At 42.3% G+C, this 26,158-nt stretch overlaps 2 protein-coding genes across 12 annotated transcripts in view; both read left to right on the forward strand.

Moving 5' to 3' along the window:
- ALS2 (alsin Rho guanine nucleotide exchange factor ALS2) overlaps positions 1 to 6,762 on the forward strand; it is a 49,865-nt gene extending 43,103 nt beyond the window's left edge. For all 4 annotated transcript variants that reach the window (XM_075608612.1, XM_075608614.1, XM_075608613.1 and 1 more), the window contains 5 exons: positions 1,854 to 1,899; positions 2,836 to 2,897; positions 3,509 to 3,658; positions 3,808 to 3,904; positions 4,305 to 6,762. In XM_075608612.1, coding sequence (XP_075464727.1) covers positions 1,854 to 1,899; positions 2,836 to 2,897; positions 3,509 to 3,658; positions 3,808 to 3,904; positions 4,305 to 4,343 — 394 coding nt within the window. In that variant the 3' untranslated portion in view covers positions 4,344 to 6,762. The remainder of the gene's footprint in view (positions 1 to 1,853; positions 1,900 to 2,835; positions 2,898 to 3,508; positions 3,659 to 3,807; positions 3,905 to 4,304) is intronic.
- A 548-nt stretch (positions 6,763 to 7,310) lies between these two features.
- Positions 7,311 to 26,158, forward strand: part of MPP4 (MAGUK p55 scaffold protein 4) — a 37,612-nt gene continuing 18,764 nt past the window's right edge. For 2 of the 8 annotated variants that reach the window (XR_012802660.1, XM_075608626.1), the window contains exons 1-14: positions 7,312 to 7,547; positions 9,798 to 9,912; positions 10,410 to 10,531; positions 12,269 to 12,346; positions 13,092 to 13,172; positions 14,832 to 14,963; positions 16,011 to 16,092; positions 16,719 to 16,804; positions 17,219 to 17,290; positions 19,004 to 19,200; positions 21,222 to 21,286; positions 21,978 to 21,995; positions 24,430 to 24,468; positions 25,820 to 25,840. Coding sequence is in view for 6 of the 8 variants with exons in the window: in XM_075608626.1 (XP_075464741.1) it covers positions 9,831 to 9,912; positions 10,410 to 10,531; positions 12,269 to 12,346; positions 13,092 to 13,172; positions 14,832 to 14,963; positions 16,011 to 16,092; positions 16,719 to 16,804; positions 17,219 to 17,290; positions 19,004 to 19,200; positions 21,222 to 21,286; positions 21,978 to 21,995; positions 24,430 to 24,468; positions 25,820 to 25,840 (1,075 nt within the window). In the remaining 2 variants the exon portion in view is untranslated. The other 6 variants (XM_075608622.1, XM_075608625.1, XR_012802659.1 and 3 more) reach the window with 6 other exon arrangements.

Raw genomic sequence — 26,158 nt, forward strand, 5'->3', positions numbered from 1 at the left:
TTTGCAAAGCCATTTGACCATTTTGCTGCCGGGGGGGGGACTGCAGCGTATCACTTTAGAGGAGTTTCTTGGCTCTACTTTCTCCTCATTGCAACTTCCAGGTATGTTGCCAAGTAGGACTGCCACATTACATCCGCTTTTAAAGCCGCAAAACAGGCCACTTTGTGTTTAAGTATGGGTATACATCAATATTTTTATGAATTTATTATTCATTGGATATTAGTTACAATGACAGATTTTGACGTATTATAATGTTAATTTTTATTAACGGTTTAGGTTTTATTATTTTATGATTCCTGTTCTATTGAATTAATGGTCTACACTTTTTTTTTTTTTTTTCATTTTGGGCTATTTGGTTAGGTATATTTCAAAAGTTGCTTATTTATACATATAATATTGTATACCTTCTTAATATTATATAAGATTTATATTGGATTTATATTTCACTTTGAATATTTTTCTGACGATATCCTGTGGTGTAAATAAGAGGCATCTGGCTCCATCTTGTTTTTAATTTTGTGGTGTCTTTATTTTAAATGTTTTGTGTTTGTCATAACTTTGCATTTGGATCTGGGGGGGGGGGGGGCATACGGTGTTCTCTGTAGAGTATTTTTGCAGGGAACATTCATTACTATTGACCTTCTCCGGTGGTAGGTAGTTGTACCCTGGGTTACCTTGACAGCCCATGCATTTCCGGACTCTGGCCTCTCGCACGGTGCGTCTGCCGAGTTTGCGTTTTGCGAGTGATGTCACGGCAGGTGCACGCAAATCCGAGAATACCGGAGGGTATTTAAAACCTATATGTAGGATGGCTTGTTACTCCTTGATGATTTATTTATAAAAATGTTTTACCAGGAAGTAATACATTGAGAGTTACCTCTCATTTTCAAGTATGTCCTGGGCATAGAGTTAAGACAAATACATGGTTACAAATAGTTACATAAGTGAACAGGGTATACATTATATACAAGACATTGCATGCACAGTAAGAGATAATATATGTTATAGGCGTATGTAACAGCTGCAGACCAGATAAAAATGTGGGACAGCTTTAGTTTTGAATTAACTTAAACTGTTGGTGGATGTGAGAGTCTCCGGTAGATTGTCCCAGTTTTGGGTGCACGGTAAGAGGAGGAGCGACCGGATACTTTGTTGAGCCTTGGGACCATGAACAGTCTTTTGGAGTCAGATCTCAGATGATGAAGCACCATTGGGTGCGAAACGTGTAGGAGTGTCTCCTTTTTCCTTATGTCTGAATAAAGAGATTTTTGTATTCAACTTTTGTGACCCTGACTCCTATGGCTGTGCGCTGCTTCTACCTTGTTTGCTGAATCTGCGTTGCGTTTAAACATTGGGGTGGGGAAAAAGAAATGTAATTGCAGGATTTAAGAAGGGGGTCTCCGGAGCTAAACTGTTAATTTCCGTGCTGGGGACCCCCTGCTTTCAGACATACTTACCTCCGTAGGTGCTGCCGGTATCCCTGCGACGTTTAAATGTACCGGTCACGTGGGCCAATAGGAAGCCGCAGCGGTTGACTTCACAGCTTCCTAATCACGCGTGCCATGTTAAAGCTGCCTTGTTGGGCACACAAGTTCCCTGGCTGCGGGGATACCGGCAGCACCTACGGAGGCAACTATCTCTGGAAGCTGGTGGTCCCCGGAGCTGAAACTAACACAGTTAAGCTCCCGAGACCCCCTGCTTCAATCGTCTAATACAAAAATGTAAACTGCAATGCAGCCTGTTCTGCCGCTTTAAATGGTGCTGCGGACTGTTTAAGTGCATCAAACACACTGCATGTCTCTTACTGCTTCACATTTTTATAGCCTTTTTTTGGTTTGTTTCTTTTCCTGCAGCAAATTCTGGCCGACCACCATTAATTTCCTGGGTGAATTCCAAAAGGTAAATGAGGATATGACTTTGAGAAGCAAGTAACATTATTAGCACAGCCCACTAATTGTTCCAGCTCGCATTCATGTCTCTGCCATATTAGTAGCAGAAATTGACGCATGAACTTAAACTTGTTTGACTATTGAGCGAGATCCTGTTGACTTATGTACTGCAAACAAATAGTGCGGAATAGATGTGAATAATCCATTGCTAATTGTAATGCACTTTGGAGCCGTTTCTGGACATGTGACATAGATAAATCTCTTTACAGACTATGTACCTTAAGGCTGTGTTTATAGTAGGCGCGCGTGATGGACGAGCTATGTCAGCTCTTTTGATGGGGAGGCATGGCAGAGGCATCACCAGGCCGGTTTCGCCCTCGTTGACTGAACCGCTCACGTGACACACCCGCCACACAAGAAAATAAAATTACTTGTCTTTAAAAAAAACAAAAAAAAAAAAAAAACTGCGCAGTTGCTCTTGATCACGTGCACTATGGCCAGCCCAATAGAGCTGCTGCAGTTTTTTGCGCGGCGAGCGCTATCGCGCTTACTAGTATCGCGGCCTAAGACTTAAGATGTGGTGGTGTCCTTTTTTTTTTTTTTCTTCTGCAAATGTATTAATGCATTTCGCCGCTGGTGAATCGTTTGCAAGAATGTATCCCTTTCAGAAAACCACTAAAGTTTTTGCATTATTTATTGGACAAATTTTCACTGCGTTAGCAACATTTTGCAAAGAATGTTACAAATGATTCTTGCTGCAATTATGCAAAAGTTAGCAAGGGCAGCAAAATGTCCAGATGACCTGTAGATGCAAAGTAAGTTTGGGTAAGATGTTTAGGTGAATATTTAGATATTTTAGGACCGTAGAGCAACTGAAAGTAAACAAATAACGTGATGTCTGGTTAGCTGACGACCTGCTTAATCTTCGAATCTCCCTTCTCCGCAGGTCTTGCCAAGCACAAAAGATGCCTGTTTCTCCTCTGCAGTGGAGGGTCTACAGCAGATCAGGTATTTTAGCTTCTTTCTTGGCACGAGATGATACAGAAGTCGTATCTGTACACACAGCCAATGATTAAGATGTGAATCTCTTTCCATATCGGAGGTCACTCAATGATATTTCAGTAGGAATTTCCAGCATTGAGGTGGTTAAGAATAGTATACTGAGAAGCAGCATAAATTACACAACTTGTGTTGCTGTGAGGTTTTTACAAGATATTTTAAAAAGTCAAGTATTTTATTTGAGGCAATCAATACTTTTTATGAACAATTTAATTTGCATGTCGGTGGGTGGTATACTTTTCTTTTTTTTGAGCACTGCTTGTTAAAATAAAAATATACTCCATTTGTAGTTTTATAGATACCAGTTTTTATTTTGAAAGTAATTTTTGCTTGTTTGTGCTAGTTGGCTAAAAGCTAGTAGCGGTAAGAAGAAAGGCTCTCTGTTTAATTCTTCTTCGCTAGCTATATATTAGCTCATATTTACCAATAGGTGTTGGGAGGGCACTTACAAGCCTGCTCTTTTTTGAATGAGCTGTAAGAGCCTACTGGTCTCCCACTGCAAAAACTTTGGTGATATTTTGAATGATCTCCCTCCTTTTCTTTTCTTTCTTTTTTTGAAGCACAACATTCACCCCATCCGACAAACTGAAGGTCATCCAGCAAACCTTTGAGGAGATAACACAGGAGGTACAAGGGGCCCTCAATGAAGACTTTCTCTGGTCCATGGATGACCTGTTCCCTGTCTTCCTTTATGTTGTTCTTCGGGCCAGGTAGATACCATTCTCACAAAAGCCAATCTGCTAAATGCTCTTTCCTTACTTAAAGCAGCTGACCATAGGAAATAACTGGATACCTAACAGCAGTATCCGCTGCAGACCAGCAAGAAGACAGTGGCTGAAATGTTTTTCTCTCCACGCAGAATCAGAAATCTGGGTTCCGAGGTGCATCTGATTGAAGATCTGATGGACCCATACCTTCAGCATGGGGAACAGGGAATTATGTTCACCACTTTGAAGGTGAGGGGTGTTTTATATGCTTTCTCCTCAATGTCCAGAAGCTCAAAGGTCTTGTTCAGTCACCAACCATGTGGCTGTTTACGATGTTATGAATAATCACTGGTACCATCCTGTAAAAGAGGCCCTTGGAGTATTTGGGATCTTTAGATTCATATCCCCTTTGCACAAAAATCTTCTGTGAACCCAGAAAACTGGCTGGGTTAAAGTCCCTCGGCTTCGCCTCGAGCCTCCAACTCTTCCAGCCAGGGTATTATTGGCCAGTAATGTCCTGTTCTTCTGGGATTATTACTTAAATATTGTAACAATGACAGCATCAGAAATCTGTATGGCCATGTTTTTGGAGAATGCATGGTTAAAGCATATATTCCAGATGACCAATTTCCATTCTGTTCCACGGCAGGCGTGCTATTACCAGATCCAGCATGAGAAACTCAACTAGACAACTGCCAAAACTCATCAGTGTCCATGACCAAGCTCAAAAAGTCACCGTCAAACAAACTTTGTTATGGCTTGTAGTAGCCAGGCATGTCACTGTAATCCAGGAGAGCACTAATCTAGTGTGCATTATGCTGACTAGTGTGTGGAATACGAAGAATAACACTGAATCACGTTTTTTCAGAAAGACGTTTGTACGTCTTCGGTGCTGTGAGACGTTGCTTAATGATTGGTGTTTGACAAAAGCATAAGACTTTTTTTTTTGTTTATGGGGTATTTTTTACAAAAGAAATTTGTAAATCCTGTGTTTTTTCTTACGGTTTAAACTAATGCAGACAATGCTTTGGAATAATTATATTGGCTTTGACTGTGGAAGGCAAGTTATACGACCTGCTGAGTTGTACTTTGGAAAATAAAAAGTACTGTACAGAGGAAGTTGTACTTTCTGGGGTAAGTGAATGAAATACTACATGCATCTGATAGTATCCATTGCTGCTCATGCTGTAGAATGGGCACAAGCATACATGAAATGGTTTACAGTATCAGCAATCTGTTATTGAAATAACTCCCTGCGTCAGCCTCGCTTCAAAGTTTACTGTCACTGAGGAGTCTATACAGCCTGGTGGCCCCCCAGCAGTAAAGGGTGGAAAAGGCTGATCAGTGTTTACCTATGCACAGGGCTTGTTATTGCAGAACATTGAGAGGTGTGGTGATCGCTATAAACCGCGTGGGTGTGTGTGGGTGTGTGGGTGTGTGGGTGTGTGTGTGTGTGTATATATTACACACACGAACAATATGTGTATATATTTATACACACAGAATGAAAGATCATAGAAGTATTGTCTGCCAAATTAATACATACAAAGTTTTTTTTAAATATATGTATATAAAACCTTAAACTGACAAGATAAGTCCCATTACACAAGTTAAATATATAATAGAGATCCATTGTACAATATAACCAATACAGGTTTTGTTTGTACCCACTGACCTGATTTACATAGCAGGTACTCGGTGCATTGCAGCTACATTTTAATAACCCCTACGTTTACCATGTGCTTCTTGTCTGTTCTTTTGTATGCAGTCAATGCTATCCATGTAAATATAATGGCAATAAACCAGTTCAGAAGTTGTCTTTCTGGTGGCCTGAATTTGTTGGATATTTCTGCATGTTCTCAACAACGTTACATTTTATAGTAAAAGAACCAACAACTTGCTATTTCCTTTTAATGCCTCCATTTGCAGCTGTCTACTTTGCTTTACCCATTGTATACAGATGGACACGGCCAGATCATTGATCACAAATTTACGCATTGCGCTGCACGCCTTCTGATAGGGAATGGGTCATTTTGTTAGTGTTAATGTCAGTAAAACCTGGTAATAAGTCAGCAGCAGCACAATTAATTTCCACTGTAGAGGCATTCTTCACAAACAAAGGTGAAAGGTGACTTGTAGTGGTCAGGGAATCAAGATGGTTAAAATAGGTTCATCTCTCTCTGTGGATGAGTTGTCTATAAAGAATATAAGATAAAACTGCAGAGCTTTTAGCAGTCGAAGGAAGGTGAGGATGGTTGGTAACAAAACAAACAAATGAGGCGCCATGGTAATTTTTGCTGGATAAACTGATGAACTGTCTGTAACCAACTAAAAATCGCCTAGTCGCTTGGATAATGAAGCATTAGGGAGACCACATGATCCTGATTTCAATACGCAGACATCGTTTTGAAGTCTTGCTCAACACAGATCCAGTGACGTTCTGCAAAATCTCTAGAGATGAGATGCGTATTTGAGCTGTGTAATCGCATGTAAGCAGGATCAGGTGGGCAGCCTAAGTAACGGTGGTTCTGGAGTTTCCAGTAGAACTCCCATGAGTATTGAGCATGATCGTGCAACAGTTTAGAGGTAGTAGTGATAATTTCACGTGCACGGGAGTGAATTACAAATAAACATAAACCTAGAACATCCACACACAAAAAAAAATGATTTATGAGAATAGTCCTAGATTATAAAACAAAGTGTTTTATTTTGCTAGTACTGTTGCTTTGAATGTGTGGTTCAAGGTGTTTATTATTGTTCCCTTTTCCAGATAATGGGTATATTTATATCCCCCTCCACAATTTACCTTGCTTGAAGCTTGGTAACTTTTGTGGGAAGGACATTGTGTATTAAGCCTAACAGAAATATCATCTTAACGCTCTGCTGTGTGCTTAATGTTCAGGAATGTATTAAAAGTTGTCTTCTGCTAAATACAAGGAAAATAAATTGCTAATAAAGAAATTCAGCCTCTACATGCACAGAAAGATCTATTGTATTTACGAAAATCAAACTTTATTTTATATGGATTGTTTAAATCTATTTATTCTGCATTTTTCAAACTGTCATAGTTGCTAAATATGGTTTACAAATAAAAGGATTTTATTATTTGCTTTGTCTATTTTTGTCCTGATGTTGGCATGTGTTAAAATTATGTACCGCATTTTGTGTTGTAATGTGTTTTTCTACAAGTTCGAGTAGAAGTGACATGTCTTAATGGCACCTCTACCCACATTTTCCATGGAGTGATTTGGCTCTTCCCTAAATCGCAGATACTTGGCTATTTTTCACAGTGTTCCTCATTCAGTCCATTTGAATTTGTAGCATCTATGAAATTGGACATCAGGCCAGATGTTCCCTGCACGAGGAGTAGGCTAGCATCTAACTGTGATCACTGTTCAAGGAACTAGCTTAATCCGATTGCCATATACACTTGAATGGTCTCTAAGGTATCTTCTGTTGCCAGGTGGTGTCTTATGGTTTAGAACGGCTTAGTAAAAATGGGCTAAAGTGGTACTAAGACCCAAATGTCTTGCAGTTTACACACTTGCAGGAAGCAGAGACTGAACAGTAGCTATTGCAATGTGGCCTGTGTTAAGGGTTTTCCAAAAAGTTTCCTTGCCCGTCACAATTAACAGGTAGAGCTGCATAAGTATCCAATGTAAGTCATTACAAATGAGTTTCCCTCTCTGGGTTCACTGTGCTGTGGATGGTGGTGTCTGAAGATCTTGGCACTGCTGCTTTAAACAAAGCTGATTAAGTCTTTCCTGCGTTGTTTGTGGAATCGGTTTGCTAGGATTACAACGAAGAGGATGTGGCTGGATTAGCCAGTTCACTGCTGCTAACACTTAGTGAAGCGAAATGGGCATGGTGGTTCGTTTTGCTTTGTATCCAGGTAAGAATTTACATCTGAATACTGAATTGCATTCTGTGCTTGATAATACAGGTGGCCAGCATGGGTTACTGCAGACATTCAAGCATAGAGGTGATCAAGAAATGTCCCTCCGTAATGATTCATTCATTACCTGTCATCTCCGTAATGTTATGAGGCAGCTAAGAACTTGGTTATATCTCCGATTTGAGTTTACAGCAGTTGGTTAGGTGTGAGGTTTTCCGGTGGATTAAATGAAGACTTGTTGCTGTCATGATTTGGGGTAAGTGGCTCCCTGGAGCCCTTTAAAATTTACGTCGGACATCTGTGTACTGTAATCTCTTATGTCACTAAAGCATGATGGTGCTAAGCATTGATGTTTAGACCTAAAATTTGGTATTCTTATAACATGCTATGACTAAATATGAATATATTCGCAGCCCTATTGAAGGCTGGTAGGTAGTTCTTACCATTGATCCTTGATGAGAGTAGCCCAGAGAATTTGAATGAATGCCTCAGAAGTATATGCTTTGCCCATTATAATTAGACCATCCTACGACACACTGAATTATTTCTGTGTAACCTGCACATACGTCATTCATTCGTGTCCCCTCTTGTGATGTAACCATTTTAGCTAAATCTAAATGTTAAGCAGATTAACACCTCTTTGCAAAAAGGATGGGCAGTTAACTCAGTCATTGCTGGTGCTGCCTTTAGAGCAGAAGTATGTTGGGGGGGGGGAGGGGGGGAAACCTTATCAATATTTTAAATCTCTCTCCATTGCATTGGTTGAATGCATGAATTTTGTAGAAATATATAAGACACGAATAAAAATAATGTAAGAGAAAACTAAAAGGGTTCTGGCCAAATTTCAGGGTGACATTTCTGGAAATTTAAGGCACCATCAGCTTTCCAAAGATTTATAACGTGAGCAGGTAGCAAAAAGTTTGTGAAAAAAATGTTGTGTGGTGCTCTGTAGTAGAAAAAGCAGCACTAAAGGATTGTTCAAATAATGAATTTCGTATTAGAATAACTAACCCCTTCAGTAGATATTGGTGTAAAGAAAATAAATGTCCCAGAAGATGTATGACTGGTATACTATAATCCCACGTAGCACGGTAGTAAGGATATAATAATAGACACCTGCCGGTGACCAGTACTAATAAACATCCAATTCCATGGAACAGTATAGTAACATCAATTCAATGTCCAAATGAAGGTATAGATCAACAGGAATAAACTCACATGGGATGAATGTCCACGATCTGAAGTAAACCCCTGGATCGCTGGATACACTGGACTAAGTGTGCCTCAGTCTACAGATTGACATGATCAAAAAGGGGAGAAAAAACGGAGCACTACATCCAGTGCTGGCAAGCCAGTGAATAACAACAAGAGTGCGTTCCCACAATGAAAATTAAAGCTTATTTAATGGATCAAAAATACAAACAAAAAACACCAACGTGTTAAGGGCTATCTATAGTCCGAAACGCGTTGGTGTTTTTTGTTTGTATTTTTGATCCATTAATTAAGCTTTAATTTTCATTGTGGGAACGCACTCTTGTTGTTATTCACTGGCTTGCCAGCACTGGATGTAGTGCTCTGTTTTTTCTCCCCTTTTTGATCAAGCAAAAAGTTTGTAGTAGACAGACCAACTTCTAGACAGATGGACACGTGGATTTCATATGTACTGTAGGAGATTTGTACATGTGAAGTAAAAAACACAATGTCCTATACTGTATATTATACTTGCTCCCAAGGATAGCTGCCAGCATCATAACAATTGAAAGTAGATGTTAAAAATGTCCTTTCGCATGTATAGTAGAACTATTTTGAGCTGCTCCTTTTAATTATCTCTAAACACACCCCGTGCTATTTAATATATACATTTTAGGCATAGGTGGGGTTTTTTGGTAGAAAATCCTTGTTGACGTCAATTACATTTTCTCCCCCAAAACAGCTGCTGCGGGATTTATACAACATCAAGCTCATAGTGCGATATTCCATAAAGAATAAAAATAAGACTACATGTTTTAAGTAAGATGTATATTTTTTTGGGTGGACTCATGTTAAGATGTATTCTATGATGCTTTACTTCTCTCCATTATAAGCATCACCATTTTTGTGCTATTGATTTTATATTGGTCCATTTGTGGGTAAATGAACAGGCCCAGAATACAGATGTAGTGGTTGCCTTTGCAAACCATCTCCCTGACTTTCCCCTTATTTTAGTGTCTGAACTAAGGCTCCCGTGTGCTCTGTTCTGCTTTGCAGCCCGTGTTCTCTTGCTCTAAGCGGACAGTTTGAATGGTTCATCCACAGAAGGCCGGGGAATCTCGGAGGATGAGGGAATCCATGGAAACGACTCCAGGGTGTCTTCAGGAGAATGGTACCAGTCATTCAGTCGGACAGGACTGCACAGCTTTCACATAGTTTTACACCTGGGCTCAAAATATACACAATTAAAAAATACTTATAGTATAGACATTAGATTGCTGGTGTCTTTGGAAAGTCACCTTCTCTCTGTGCTTTGGATAACAATAAATTAGATTGTAAGCTCATTGGATCAGGTATTCATCAAAATAGTTATAACAATTAGATTAGACCCAGTGCCTGGTGCTTGTGAAAGTAACTTATTTCTCTGGTTTTGGGGCATCCATCAATTATATTATGAACTCCAGTAACTACTGATTTGATAAGAATAAAAACATTTAGTACATTTTCTTTTTATAGAAGTGGGATAAATGATTAGCGAACACATTGCGGGGGTATTTGCTACAGTGTGGTTAACAACCATTTACAACGAATAGCTACTTGCACTCTGGTGAATGTACTAAACATTCAGGTGAAGCTTACCTGACTCTGACGGTCTGCTTTCTGCCCAAGGACTCTCCCAGGTGTTGGCGCTGGTTCTGGAGGAGCTGGGGTTGTTCTACAACCGCGATGTGAATGGGATCGGTGTATTGTACAGCTTGCTCCAGGCCCCCTGGCTGCAGTCTCTGCTCAAGGTAAAAGGACAACCAGACCAGGCGTCATGTGCTGGAGCACAGGGGGGTCTCGTGTAAACCCTGGCAGATCAGAACCACCACCTATTTGCCAAATTTTCTGCAAAACATATATACATCGCCTCCATCCAACTCCTTCCAGCAAAGGGGTTAAAAGCCTAAACTGAATCTGCCCTTTGTATATTTTTGCTTATTAAAATAGATATACCCAGTTCAGTCGTAACCCTTTGGGTGCCCCAGGATGTAGCTACTATGACATGGGGTCTGACACTCTTGAGGTCCACAATGTACTAGCTACGGCACAAGCTATTTGCTAGTTTTCTAGGGAAGATCACGCTCTGTGCGCCTGGGGAGCTGAACACTAGTCGGCCAGCTGAGGAATGGAAGGCGACACCTCTTCCGTTCCGTCATCAGGAGCCATGTGACCGCGAAGTGCCGGAGAGGCTGTAGCACTCTGGTTCTGCACCTCTCCCGCACGCAATAGGTTAAAGGTCCAATCCCTCCTAGGACCAAAGTAAACAAATTCCAGTGACATGTTTAAGGGTCCCATTTGTTCAATTGATGCCCATTGTTACCCAAATCTGACACCTATAAGTAAAAAAAAATTTTTTTTTTAAGTTTGATGGGAGGGGTTTGATTTCCTCTGTCTGCTCCCTTCTGTGTGATCAGGAAGTGTTTGTACAGCCATAGTCCCACCTTTCCTATACTTTACAGGGTGGGATATGGGTAAACTAGATGGACATTGAGGCCCCTAAGAAATGAAACTGTCCGACTATTGGGGATTGCGCCCTTTAAAGAAATCGCAGTCTAAAAGCGCCTTTAGTCATTTCCCCAGGTACGTTAAGAATTGAGTGGTACCAGCGGAGGAGAATAATCTCCTACTTTGGGGTTGTAATATAACTATGCTTACATATCGTGCAGCTTGTGAATTGGTGCACTCCCAATGTGACCTTCTGTGTGCTATACCCCAGCTCACCTCATGCATTCTGATTAAGCAGGTCTTCTGTTTCCAGCCTGAAACTTTTCTCACTTCCCCGCACCCCTCAGAATGCCCTTCCTCTCAATATCCGACAAGTAGCTTCATGGCCCGTCAAAAAGCTCTCCTCTCTAGTGATGCATTTTAGTAACTGCAAAGTACTCGCCATTTGCAGACGCACTTGCCATAACCCCTTCCTACTGTTCTCCCTACATACTGTAGTGCCGACGATTATTCTAAAACAAATCAGGGGCAATCACCAAAAAGACTCGGGTACATGCTGCAATATTTCACACATTTCTGCAGACAGACTAATGGCCCATCGGATTAACAGCGGGGGTCCCTGGCAGTCCCATTCAAACTGAATGGGACTGCCAGGAACCCCTGCTGTGTTAATCCGATGGGCCATTAGTCTCTGCAGAAATGTGTGAAATGTTGCAGCATGTACCCAGCATGTACCTGGGTCTTGTTGGTGATAAACCCAGATTTTCCAAGGCAAGTGTTAGAATACTCGTTGGCGCACCTGTACCACATAGATTGCAAGCTCTTTGGGAGAGGGACTCCTTTTATCCTCTTTACTTTTTGAAGCGTTTATTCTCAGTATGTATTGCATCTCGTGTTACTTTGCGTCTATTTCTGCAGTGAAGCGCTATGTACACGGTTGGAGCTATACAAATAAAGATGTACATACAGTAGCGTACATGCGTGTGTTGCTTGCTGACATGGGTATCTGTGCTCTGGTTAATACTGCTCTCCTGCTGCAGGTGCATGAATGTCTCCACCAGTACATCAGAAATCGACCCTTGCCTGTTGTACCCAAAGCCCGCGCGCTATCCAGGGAGGTCAGTGCTCAGCAGATTGCTTTGGGTATCAACATGTTGTTGGCCGTAAAGGGGTTAACATTTTGGTAAAAAGCGGTCATTATGATTTTTGTAACTCGATCCTAAAAACATGGCTGATTTTAACCCATCAAGTTCCAGAGAGGCCATCAAGGTGCGGCACTGCACTTATTTGTGAATACTGGGGTTAAACTAAGATTTTGAGGCCTAATAAAATATCACTAGGACAACAGGCATTGTAAGTGTTAAATTATTTGTAATCAAGGGGTTAACCCTTGGCACTGCACACTGGTTTTAACCTTTTAAAGGGCAAAACCCTACAAACCTGTATTGTGACTGTGTGACCCCTGAAATATTTATTGGGACTTTGCAGAACCCAAAGTATATGTTTATAAAAATATTATCGTAACAAATCGTACATTCTCCAAATAAATGACATCTATTCATTGTATATAACATTACAGTATAAATGTAATAAACGGTTTGAAATAATAGAGTAAAAAATATATCAAAGTAAAACTATTGGGTCTTGAATAACATCTCCAACGTTTAGAAAAATGAGAACCCCCGGGGAACCTCCAGCAGAAATCCTGCGTTCCTCTGAACACGAGTTTAAAACCCCCCACTGACATAGCAGCGCACACGTAGGTTCCAGCAGTCTACTCTGCCAATGATACGGTGCGAAGTAAAACAAGAGCACGCTGGGAAGTCCGTAACACTGTGTCCCCTTCACTTGTTTTGTTGTCAGGTTGTAGATGTGTTGCGGGAGTTACCCCCATCCGCAGAGACTCGGGAACTGAGGCGTCTGTTACGGGGAGCACACTTCAAGGCAAGTGATAGATCTCACCGGCAAGTAACCTGCCATATCCCAGGCAGCGGTCACTGTAAGAGAGGGAGACGGGGATGCATGAAGTTATCTATTTTCAAGGGGGTTGTGAATAAAGTTATTTTCATAATCTATGTATATCTTTATTGCGCCATCACTGTCCGTAGCGCTTCACAGAAGTAATAATACACGTGACATTATAATGAGATATAATGGGAATAAGTGCTACAGACTAGTGATGTAGCGGGTGCCTGGGGGGAAAAACAATTACCCGGCCGGGTAGTTTTGACTTGTCTGCAGCCAGTGGAGGATGAGGAGGACCACAGTGACATCCTGGTGGAGGTGGGAGCAGCGGAAGACATTCTTCAGCCAGTGGCAGCAGAGGAAACAGAGTCCTTGCCCTGGAAACCTTAGTGTAAGGCAGGGGTGCGCTAACCGGGGGGGCGCTCCCCCGTGGGGGGAGGGGCGCGAGATCTGTGGGGGGGTGCAGGGGTTAGCGAGGCCCCGCGCACTTCCCGAAGGCATTTAAATTAAATGCTGGGGAAGAGGCGAAGGCCTCTAACTCCCTATTACCTTGGTTCAGACGTCTTCTGATGACGTGTCGCCATGGCAACATGACGCCAGAACGTCTGAGTCAAGGTAAGGGGGGGGGGCTCATGGAGAGGGGAACATCTGGCAGGGGTGCGCAGGGGAAAGATTTCGCTCCCCTGGTGTAAGGGATAATAAGTAGAACTTGGAGACAGTAGGAGGGTGCAGTACAGTATATGTATACATATTCGTGAAGAAGGGAAGCACTTGCTCGGTTTGTTTGAAGACTAGATTATTTATTGCATAAAGGATTGACATTTCGGTCCCCTAACGATCTTTATCAAGGAGTAAATGGGGGTTGAACTCACTTCAACTAACTTATTTTGAAAAGGTCCGTAGGGGACCGAAACATCGATCTCTTGTGCAATAAATCATCTAGTCTTTGAACAAAGCTTGCACGTGCTGGGCGGTTTTCCGATTTAATGAATTGTCTCTGCCACTGCACCCGGATATACTACGGTCACCGCAAATGCTCTCTCCCTGCCTATTGACACCCACCCAACCCACCCAAAGAAATCCCAATGCTACATCCAATATGACAAATTATTTAGTATATTATGTTTTTTCTATGTTTTTCTTCTCATTAGTATGAGTGATTTAGTTCAATCCTTTGAACCCAAAAATTTCGAGACTGCAACCACATCAAGGTTTAACCTGGTCAGCAGGTCCTACACTACCAATTATATACTATCTTTGTAAGTCCTCCACTGCAAAGAGTAAAGAGGAAACAAAATAATATAGTCAATAGCGTGGTATGCGTGACGTGTATAGGGGGGGGGGTCACAATTTTGGAGCGCTATATGTGCTATCCAATATTCACCAGTTTTGGAAACTGCCGTTTTGCAACATTTATTGCCCGGAGTGCATAACGGGAACGGAGTGTGTACGTTTGTGGAAAATACAGCAAATCTGCAAACATTTTCAGCATTTTACAAAACCTTCTCACAAAAGTAATGTGCAGATCTTTGCACGGAACACCCAGAACACTCCAGCTGGGCTCCAAGTTCTTTGCACAACGAGCTCCTGATACACACCCTGGTTCCCAGCCGCTGATGACTATCTTCTCTCTGCCAGGCCTTACTTTCTGCCCATGATACAGTGGCGCAGAAAGATTTCGAGCCCATTCTCCCTCCGCTGCCAGATAACATCTCCGAGAATGACGAGGCCATGCGGATAGTGTGTCTGGTGAAAAACAAGCAGCCCCTGGTAAGTGGCCATATGAATGCCAAGCCTATAGGTGAGGGGGTGGACAATTCCAGTCTTCAAGGGCCACCGACAGGTCAGGTTTTCAGGATATCCCTGCTTCAGCACAGGTGGCTCAGTCATGATTGAGCCACCTGTGCTGACGCAGAGATATCCTGAAAACATGACCTGTTGGTGGCCCTTGAGGACTGGCATTAGCCACACCTGCTATAGATGCTTGATATTTAGACAACCAGTGGGAATAAAAGCTTCAAGAGGAAGTAATGGTACATTGGTAATGTCACTGCCTTTAATGGGGGTGAGCCCGGCCTAGAACAAGTCACCTCCCTGTCTGTGCTCCAAGCACCAAAAACTTGATATATACGAACTGCGAAATAAGTAGTTGTGTGTAGAGATGTTTTTGTATGGGAATTCAGGGGCAACTGAGTTCAAGCAACAAACTCCAGATTGCAATGATTACATTATTATAAATGGGTCTGGATTGGAATACTAACTGGGAAAGAGGGATTCATCATTTTCTACGATATTGTTTTAAATAAATTATATTGTTGTAGATATAAATATAGTTTTTTTTGCTTGGTGTTTAAACACTATTTTTTGCTGTACAAAAACAGAGCTAAATAATGTTGCCGTTTCTGTGTTTCCTACATTGTGTGTATGTTATCCCATGATTATGGTTTAATTCTTACAGTATGTTGCCAGAGGAGTGTACAATGCATTACCAAACTGCTTCCCAGGGAACCCGAAATGTAATAAGTGAATAGCCACTCACTGCATATTCTTTGATGACATGCATATCACTGAAGTCATGCCTTCTGGCTCATATTAACTAAACGGTGCTATGCCCTTAGGCACCGTGGCCCTTATTTACTAAGTGGTGCTATTACACAAGACCACTTCTGGAACTAGAAGATGTGTTATTGGATAACACCGCTTCGTAAACATGGGCACTTTAGGCCCATTCATCTGAATTTGTCATCATTTGTATTCTAGTGCCACTCGGTAAACTGTTTAATTTTGGAAAAAGTAACGTTGTATTTCTTTGGGCAGGGCGCCACCATTAAACGCCATGAAATAACGGGGGACATCATCGTTGCCCGGGTGATCCATGGCGGATTGGCTGACCGAAGTGGTTAGAGATGTCTCTTTCTCCTTTCACGTCCCTTTATAAACACACATACTGCAGTACCATGTGCACTGACATGTAATGGATGCATTCATTTGTATTTTCTAGTGCCGACCATTGCTTACATGCACACATTATATTTCCATGTGCACTTGCATGATATCCTATAGCATCTGCTTGTCTCCCACTACACTAATTAAATTGTACGTTTCAGGGCAGGGACTCCCTCTCCCACGGTTTGTCATTAGCACTCACCCCTGTCCTGACCTTGTTCAATCAATGTGGATCTCATTGTATACAGCGCTGAGTACCTATGCAGTGTTGTACAACAATAAAGAATAAGCGCATATGCAGCATTTCCATACACTAGATTATAGGGAGTTATAATACAATAAGTGCTCTCTATGTAAATGGTGGATGAGAACAGTAGTTTTCAACCTTTCAAGACCTGCTGAACCCTTAAATGTATCGTGGCCACATGGAACCCCTTAAAAATAGATTGGGACTTTCTAGAACCCCAGTCACAGTACCACTTTTTTTTTTTTTCCTTTTCCAACCCAACCCTGCACCACGTCCTTTATTAGGGAGTTGTGCTGGTATTTGCACCTCAGGGCTTTTCTATCTCGTTCCAGGTTTGCTGTACGCTGGTGATAAACTGGTGGAAGTGAATAGAGTTCCAGTTGAGGGACTGGAGCCAGAACAAGTTATCCAAATCCTGGTGCTTATTTTGTGGACAATGGAAACTGGTGCTTTAAAATAGAATATAGATTCCAACTTCTTCAGGCCCCACTCCTACTATGATGCAAAACATATTTTTACTTTAAAAATAGCCTTTACTGCTCTGTTTTATCATAATCCCACACGCTATAGATTTATTTTGTATTTCTGAGGAGAATGAGTCTAAAAATAATGTTTATGGGGCCCCTGACATATGGACACATGAACTTTTTAAGCAATGCCTTACAACTCCGCTACATCTCAATTATCAATGGTCCCTGAACCAGCCATATGTGTTTTATATTATTGTTGAGCTTAAATTTAAATAGGCATTTCAAATACGGTATGGTCCTAAAGTAGTATAAGCAATAAAGAAAATGTCCACCAATGCCAATTATTGACCCTTTCACCGTAGGCTCAGTCAGAGGGAACGATCGTGTTCAAGTTGGTCCCAGTTGGTGATCGTTCTGTAAGAAGCCATACAATGGTAAGATGAAACTTTCTGCAAGAATCTAGAGCATCACTGTTAATAAGCAGGTTATGAGGCAGCAATGTTGGAAGGCTGATATTGACACTGCCGGGATTATGCATCTAGGCAAAACAAGTGCAAAAAATGGCACCATTTATTTAAAAAAAAAAAAAAATTCTATTGCTTTCAATATATTTCATTCATCTTGTGCAGTATTTTTGTCCCAGATTTGCACCAATTAACTACTAATACATAACTATATATATATACTAGCTGAGAGATCCGGAGTTGCCCTGGATGTAATTTTGGGGGGGCGAACGACAGGGTTGGGCTTCCCCCGGGTGACTGGGTGACTGACTGAATGGGTGGGTGACTGGGTGACTGACTGAATGGGTGGGTGACTGAATGGGTGGGTGACTGAATGGGTGGGTGACTGGGTGACTGACTGAATGGGTGGGTGACTGGGTGACTGAATGAATGGGTGGGTGACCTTGACTGAGTGAGTGGGTGGGTGACTGAGTGAGTGGGTGGGTGACTAAGTGAGTGGGTGGGTGACTAAGTGAGTGGGTGGGTGGGTGGGTGACTGCGTGACTGGGTGGGTGACTGAGTGGGTGACTGGGTGAAAGTGGGTGACTGGGTGAAAGTGACTGGGTGACTGGGTGGGTGTGTGGGTGACTGGGTGACAGTGCGTGGGTGGGAGATGGTGGGTGACTTACCTTGACCCCGTGGCATCTGGCTGGGGCAGGAGGTGAGTTCGGGAAGCTGGCGGGGGGGGGGAGGCAAGAGTGGCAGGAGTCCCGCGCCGCGCTTACCCTCCATCTGGGTGCCGGTGCACGTGAGGAGGAGGCCCGCGCCGCGCTTCCCCTCCGTCCGGGAGCCGGCGCACGTGAGGGGGAGTGCAGGAGGCCCGGGCCGCGCCGCGCTTCTCCTCTGTTCCTCGTTGTGAGCGAGGGGGGAGGAGCCTGGAGTTTGCTGCTGAGCAGCAGGGCCACGCTTCCCCTCTCCGGGAGCCGGCGCACGTGAGGGGGAGTGCAGGAGGCCCGGGCCGTGCCGCGCTTTTCCTCGTTGTGAGCGAGGGGGGAGGAGCCTGGAGTTTGCTGCTGAGCAGGAGGGCCGCGCTTCCCCTCTCCGGGAACGGCGCACGGTGAGGGTGATGGTGCGGCTGGGGATGTTGCGGAGCGTGGGGATTTGGGTGAGGTGGGGAGGGAGGAGAGAGTGAGGGGCACCGGGAGAGGAGGGGCACCGGGAGAGGAGGGGGGGGGGTGTGGAAGGTGAGCTGCGGTCCAACTGACGGGGGAGAGTGAGGCCAAGCAACAGAGTGTGTGTGTGTGTGTGTGTGTGTGTGTGTCTCGTCACTCCGCCTCAGGCCAATGAGAGGTGTGGGGGCGGGCGGCCCAAGGGACCAATGAGATTTCCCCTAGGGACACAGGAAGATGCAGACAGGCATACAGTGGTTTCACAAATATATAATAAGATATATATATATTTTTTTTTGCATTGGGTTATACAATACTAGAAACATATCAACCTCCAACAACTTTGTAGCTCAGGGTCTGGTAAATGTAAGTCAGACTTCATTTGTTTTCTGTGATAGTCCTTTAGAGACGTCGTCCCTGTTGTTCTTTCTGGTTGTTTACATGTTCATGACTTTTTCTTCCCTCTTCCTCTTATTACTATGTGTATACATGCACATACACACACACACATATCCTCTTCCTATGCATGAATCAGCTGTTCGTCCGCACCATGGCAGATTACTGGCCGCAGCAGGACCCAACCATACCCTGCGCTGATGCTGGGCTGCCCTTTAAGAAAGGGGAAATCCTGCAGATCGTTGACCAGAACGACTCCATGTGGTGGCAGGCGAGGAAAGCCTCGGACCTCAGCAGATGTGCCGGACTCATCCCATCCAACCACTTGCTCAAAAGGTAATGTGCACAGCCCCCCTCCCTGCCCCCAATCGAAGGCTCAAAGGGCTCTAGTTCAATTCTGTGAACACAAGCTTGCAGGCTGTCATTGATTTGCATTCATAGTAAACCCCTTTGCTTTGTTGTGTTGCTGGACCCTCTGGCGGCTGTATAAACCGAGTGGGGGGAGAATACATTATAATTTATTATATTGCTATACTAAAAGAATATACTTTAGTACCGGGGAATTAACACAAACAAACAAAGTATTATGGGCGGGGTCGGATTACCCAATAGGCAGACTAAACATGTGTTTAGTGCACGAGCAAAGCAGGGGAACCACAAAAAATGAGAATATTTTTCGAAAGAATGTGATATTTGATATTTCACAAAAAGCATCAAAGTCGTCACCATGGGAAAAATCAAAACTTTCTTGGATTTTCTTACACTCCACTATATACTCTTTCCCCATTTTTTTGATCTCTTTATAACTTCTCCCCACCTAAACCACGGGGTGTGCAACTAACGTAGATCGAAATAATGCGAGGAAATCAGATCCTGTCATGTGTTGCAATAAATTTGTTTAATTATTGATATATTTTTCTGAATTGTATACACTTGATTATTTTTATTTTTTTTCTTATATTCTATATACCGAAAACTGGGGTAACATTGGCCCTTTGTGGACAACTTTGGCCCACCATGCAAAAAAGTTGAGCATTTTTTAATCGAATATTAAGTGCGAAATTTGGAAACTTTGTACGTGTTGATTTGTAGGTCACAATAGTTGTAACACCTGCCGTTTCCAATATCATTTTCATTGTCACGTTAGATGTCCGGACCGACGCCATTTTATATGTTAGTTGTCTATGGCTCGTTGCATCCCCACTATGCGGCCAATGCATGGCTTTGCGTAACCCCAACATCGCGTGCTCAATCTTATGTCGATATGGTTTTGGGCGACGCGAGACATAGGTTAGAATCCCTATACTAAGACTGTGTTTCAAATTTTGTTTTTGTTCCAAAATTCAGTATTTCGTATGTTCAAAACTTTTGTCTAATTTTTTTTTCCACTCTTTTTTTTTTAATTGGAAATATATAACAAGGAATACAGAGTTGTCATGAGCACATGACTGAGATTGGTACAGAGAGTTTCCAATAAAATGTTTAACATTTTAACATATAAAAAAAAGGAGGGAGGGGGAGAAGGGGGGGGGAGAGGGAGGCCCTTACGGCTTGGGCCTAGGCCAGCCCCAGGGGTCGGGACTCCAGCCACGGTTCCCAAGTTTTTTGGAAACTTTTGTCTAATTCTTAACACTGCAATTATTTTCAAAGCAAATGTAAGTATTACACTGTTTTATTAGTAACTTAAAAAAAAAACGTAATGGTAATATTGCCAAATATTTATGCGTTCTGTATACATTTTTGGTAAATCAAAAATGAAGCTGTTTTTATTGAAATTGTTAAAAAAAAAAATCTATTTTAATTTCAGTTTACATGTAGGTTTTGTCATTTTTAAAAATACAACTTTATTTTACAATTTAGTATTGTTTTTATTTTAAATTACATATGGGGGGCACCATAATCTTCTCAGTGTTTAGGGCCTCTAAAGGTCTTAATCCGGCCCTGATTATGGGAACCATTATTACACACCATTATTTTTTTTTCTTATTTAACTCTGCACATAGAATGTTTTGGGCACAATAAATCCATGCCCTACAGAGCTAACAATCTAGTTTTTGGTGCCAGAGTCACAGGGAGAAAAGGACTTGCCCAATGTGACAAGGAGCTGACACCAAAGCTACAAGAATTTTCTCATAGTACAGAACTGATTTATTTTTAAAAAAAACTACAGTAAAAAAACATGTAAGATATTGCTTGGTCTGCAGCTTTAAATGCAATATGGTCTTTGGCCAATTGGAATAGGTTTAGGAGATCTGCTTGAAATACATAGGTGGATTTTTGACTTCTTTTTTTGTTCCTGCGTTAGTCACAGGACAGAAATGTACAGTATTGATATTTGCGTTCTTTTATGTATCCAGGAAACAGCGGGAATTCTGGTGGACACAGCCCTTCATGTCTCACTCCTGCCTTAAAACATCACAATGTGAGTAAATGGGTGTTCCTGAATTCCTAACCCTGGTAGAAGCTTAGCATTGCAGCCTGACCGGACTTTGTAGGGAATGTCCCAATTCAAGCTAGTTGGGATAGCAACGTGTCCCAGATTTGGAGACGGCTTGTCTTTCTGTGCTCTTGTCTGAGTTTAGTAACAGGCCATCATGGCCCGGAGATTTACACAGGGAGGAGTGAGGTCAAGGAGGAGAGAATAGAAAGCCTCAAATCCCCGCTATATAAGGAGTTTGAAGATCATTGACTCTAAGTTTGCCAGACCAAGCCATATGTTGTTGTGTAACGTCAATTCAACTGATTGCGCTCAGGGCCACATTTAGTAAGCAGACTTCCAATGCTGGAAGACGCCTTACAGCCCATTAACTTCCAGCGCTGGAAGAAGTCTTATGGTAGAAAAGTGCATAGGAATAAGCAATGCCTATTAGCCCTAATATCCTGAATCAAGAGTGTTTAATTGTTTTTCTCACCTTCATTTTTGCCCTTTGCCTTGAATTCAACCAGTTTGCTATCGTAAAAAGCATTTGAACGATTCCCTTTAGTCTTCAACTCTAGCGGTGCCCATTGGCTAGTTGCATGAAAATAAAGCTGTTTTCCTAATTACATAAATAATTTAAATAAACAGCTTGACCTTTTTTATCCTTTTGAACTGCCCTCATTCCTTGGGACAGTGAGTACAATTGGGGAAGGTAAGATACTGAGGTGTGTGTGTGTGTGTGTGTGTGTGTGTGTGTGTGTGTGTGTGTGTGTGTGTGTGTGTGTGTGTGTGTGTGTGTGTGTGTGTGTTGATTTCCTGATCGTCCCAAGGCAGCAGTCACCAATGGGTTAAGTCCCACCCTCCAGCTGAGATGACAGAAAAACTTATTACCTGTAGGAGTTCCTATACATGGTCACACCCCTCCTTTCCAGGAGCCTGCAGTAAGGAGAAAGGATAGTAAAAAGACTAAATTCTGGGCTGCGTGCGTCAAACAAGCACTTGAAGGTAAAAAGCTCTGCGAGGGCTGCCTTGCAGAAGCTGCCAGAGAATCTGCAGAACCCATGGAGAATTTCTTTACGTGGATGCAGTGACGCAGGGCATAAAAACTGCGTTGTCTCAGTCCAGAGCCAAAGGACACAAACCACCCAGATGCTGTACTAGTCTGGATAGACCAATGATATAATCTGAGGATTTAGAAGAGGATCAGTACAGGTTGTTTGAGAGGGAACCCGATTCATGTGAAAGGGATGTGGGAACGGATGATCCTAGGAGAGGGGGAAATCAGGTCAAGCCACTTGGGATGCCACTAAAAGGGGTCTAAGGTAAAGGAGAATAACAAAAATGGGTGCCAAGACTAATGGTCCGGTCAAGGTTTGTCATGAGCAAAAAGGAGTCCAGCACACCAAAAATTAAGACGAAAAAAAAGGTGTCCGAAAAGGTCATTCCCCCTCCTCCCCTCCCCCTCTCTTTCCTATCTCAGCTGGAGGGTGAGACTTAACCCATTTGTGCACAAAGTCATTGATACTATCCAGGAAATGAAACTTACAGTAAGAAGGATAAACATTTGTATATATTGTATGTACAGTGGCAAGAACAAGTTTGTGAACCCCAAAAATATACAGAAATCCCATAGTTTTTCTATGATAACCTTCTTGAATCAAAGCCAGTCTTTTTTTTCTCAAATATCCAATAGGGGTCATATTAACCAATTCCATGTCTTTGGAAACCAAATGATGTATGAATTAGATAATGAGTAATTAAGAGTCAGGGTATGTGAACAAGTAAGTGAAACCCTGGTTTTATCAGCTAAATTAATGGGGATACTTAAATAATTCGGTAGATCTTCAGGGGAGTTTGGGAGGTCCCACCCTATTTAAAGATCAGAAATGTTGTGAGTTTGGTTTTCACCATTCAGGTGTGTGGAAACACGTCATGCCACGATCAAAATAAATCTCGGAGGACCTCAGAAAAGCAGCTATTGTTGCCAGTCAGTCTAGAAAGGGTTACAAAACCATTTCTAAGAGTTTGGGGCTCCACCAATCTACTGTCAGACAAATGGAAAAAGTTGAAGACCAATCACTCCCAGAAGTGGTTTTCCTACCAAAATGTCTCCAAGAACAAACCGGCAAATCATCCAGGAAGTCACAAAGAACCCCATCCCTCATGGAAGGCTAACCAGGAGGAAACCACTGCTCTCTAAAAAGAACATTGCTGCCCGTCTGAAGTTCGCCAAAGAACACATAGATGATCCACAAGACTTCTGTAATAATGTTCTCCGGATAGATGAGTCAAAAGTAGAACTTTGTGGCCTCAATGAGAAATGTTATGTTTGGCGAAAAACAAAACTGCATTCGAACAGAAGAACCTCATCCCAACCATGAAGCATGGTGGTGGGAGTGTGATGGTTTGGGGCTGCTTTGCTGCCTCAGCTTCTGGACGGCTTGCCATCATTGGCACAATCATGAATTCTGCATTATATCAGAAGATTCTAGAGGAAAATATCATCCATCCGCGAGCTGAAGTGAAAGTGGGTCATGCAGTAAGCATACAAGCAGATCCTCAAAAGAATGGCTGCAGATGAAGAAATTCTGCATTTTAGAATGGCCTAGTCGAAGTTTGGACCTAAACCCTATCGAACTGTTGTAGCAGGACCTGAAGCGAGCTGTCAATGCAAGGAAGCGCTCAAATGTCACTATATGTAAGCAGGATTGGGACCAAATTCCTCAAAACTGATGTGAGAGCAAGGTTGCCACCTCTCCGGGTTTGACCCGGAGAGTCAGGGTTTCGGACACTTACCTCCGGGCTACGGGTTTAGCTCGTCAATCTCCGGGAGGTGACGTGATGCGGCAGCTTCTCTGGTATTCTGCAAATGACGCTGCGTTGCCATGACAACATGCCGCTACGTGACGTCATGATGCTACGCAACGTCACATTGTCATGGTTCACAAAAAAATTCTCACCACTGTGTGTGTGCTTGTGTTAAATCTTTGTTAAATATAAAGGTTGCAACACATTTTCAGTCCTTGCTCCACACATGTTCTTGTAAATACAGGAATATTTCCCTGTGTTTAGCTCTCATTGTTTCAATTCAGTGATCGGCTGTTTTGTTTAATTAAAGAAATATTGATTTTGTTTGTTATTTGCAGAGGAGGATATGCAGATTGATGAAAAATGTGTGGAAGCTGGTAAGTGTATTAGTCATAAATCAGGGCATGTACTGTAAGGCTCATTGACTGTAGCTAAGGTTACTGGAACTATATTGTGCAAAGGGGAGCTTCTTTATCATGGGAGGGGGGTGGGGGGGGGAGGTTTGTTAAGAGCCTTAGAAAGGGTCCAGCAGCTGTTTTCAGACTGGCTCACTGTACACAAGGCATACCCGGGAAACCTGTGTTGTGTGTTCTGCTTGCTGACGGACTTTTGAAAGTAGCAGGCGTGGAAAACTATTACAAGTCAATTGCCCACTTTGCCAGTTTGAATAGCTAAAAGTAGAAATAGAAGGGGCGACGCAGCCATGTTGAAATTCTGGAGTCGCTCCAGCATCTCCTACACTTCTACTTCCTGCCCCCATACAGTAGTAGTTACTGAAACGGCTTTCCTCAATGAAGTAGTTTAACAGCAAAGTAACTTGTAATCACTGAATACCCTGTTATAACAAAGATACAATACCTATGTATGTGTTTGCAAGTCTCATAAAGCTGGTTTATTTACCCCATTGTCACACAAAGTTCAGCTGAAGAAAAGGATTCTGGGTAGTAAGATGCAAATGAGTTTATAGAGTATCTCACTTTTTTTTGGTAACAGTTTACGTTTTTATGGGCTGGAAAAAGGGGGAACAAAATTATACATAGACAAATAGTGTCTTTCACTGTTGGCTTCCTATCCACATGGATTCTCTTGAGCACTGGTTCCCAACTTAAAAAAATATATATATTTTGCACCCCCTGCTTGATACTATTTGTCCTGCGAACCCCTAGTTAATCCATCGGATTGCTTACTCATCTGACAGCAAACCCGTTTACCTAATCTCAGGTAGTAGTGTGTCCTGAGCTGTAGGGGGAACACATGCTTAATAAGGCCCCAAACTGCCCCTCTGTGTGTGCAGACAGTACGGGTGGTATAGCGGTCGTCCCACAATGGCTTGCTGCTGTCGATTCCTAGTATTTTGGGGAGTAACGTTTAGCTTCTGCTGCAATTGACAGCAATACCATCCTTGCTAATGTGTAGTTTGGGGCCTTACTAAGTGTGCAGTCCCCACATAGGCTCAGGGACCCATTTAAGTTCTTGGAATCCGCCATGACATTTTTTTTTTGCCAACCCCTAGGAGTTCCCAAACCCACTGTTGGGAATCACTGCTCTAGGGCTTTAGCCTAATGCATTAACCATTGTGTACAGTCAAGCCTGGGACAAAAGATACAGAATCAGTGGACCTGTTCATACAGTTTTTCCTCCTTTAATACTGACCAGGCATTTGAAATTGACTGTTTATCTGTTACTGTTTTTTTTTATCTCTCTGTACCACTTGGACATGTGTTGAAGACGAAGAAACATTTGAGTCAGGTACATTTTATTTTTTTAACGTAACCATGTGAGATTTGTTACCTTTATGCCACTGATACTAGACAATGATTAGCAATTGTATCAAAATGATTGACCTAATTCAAGTTATTAAAAGTATTGTATGTCTTTTTTTGTATAGCACCATTAATGTACATAGCGCTTCACAATAGTAATACACGTGGTAATCATATAAATAACAGATAATATAATATAAAATAAATAACAAATAATATAAATAACAGGTCATGGGAATAAGTGCTTCAGACAAACGTAACATTTAGGAAGAGGAGTCCCTGCTCCGAGGACCTTACAATCTAA

Source organism: Ascaphus truei, chromosome 7 (assembly GCF_040206685.1).
Source record: "Ascaphus truei isolate aAscTru1 chromosome 7, aAscTru1.hap1, whole genome shotgun sequence".
Lineage (NCBI taxonomy): Eukaryota > Metazoa > Chordata > Amphibia > Anura > Ascaphidae > Ascaphus > Ascaphus truei.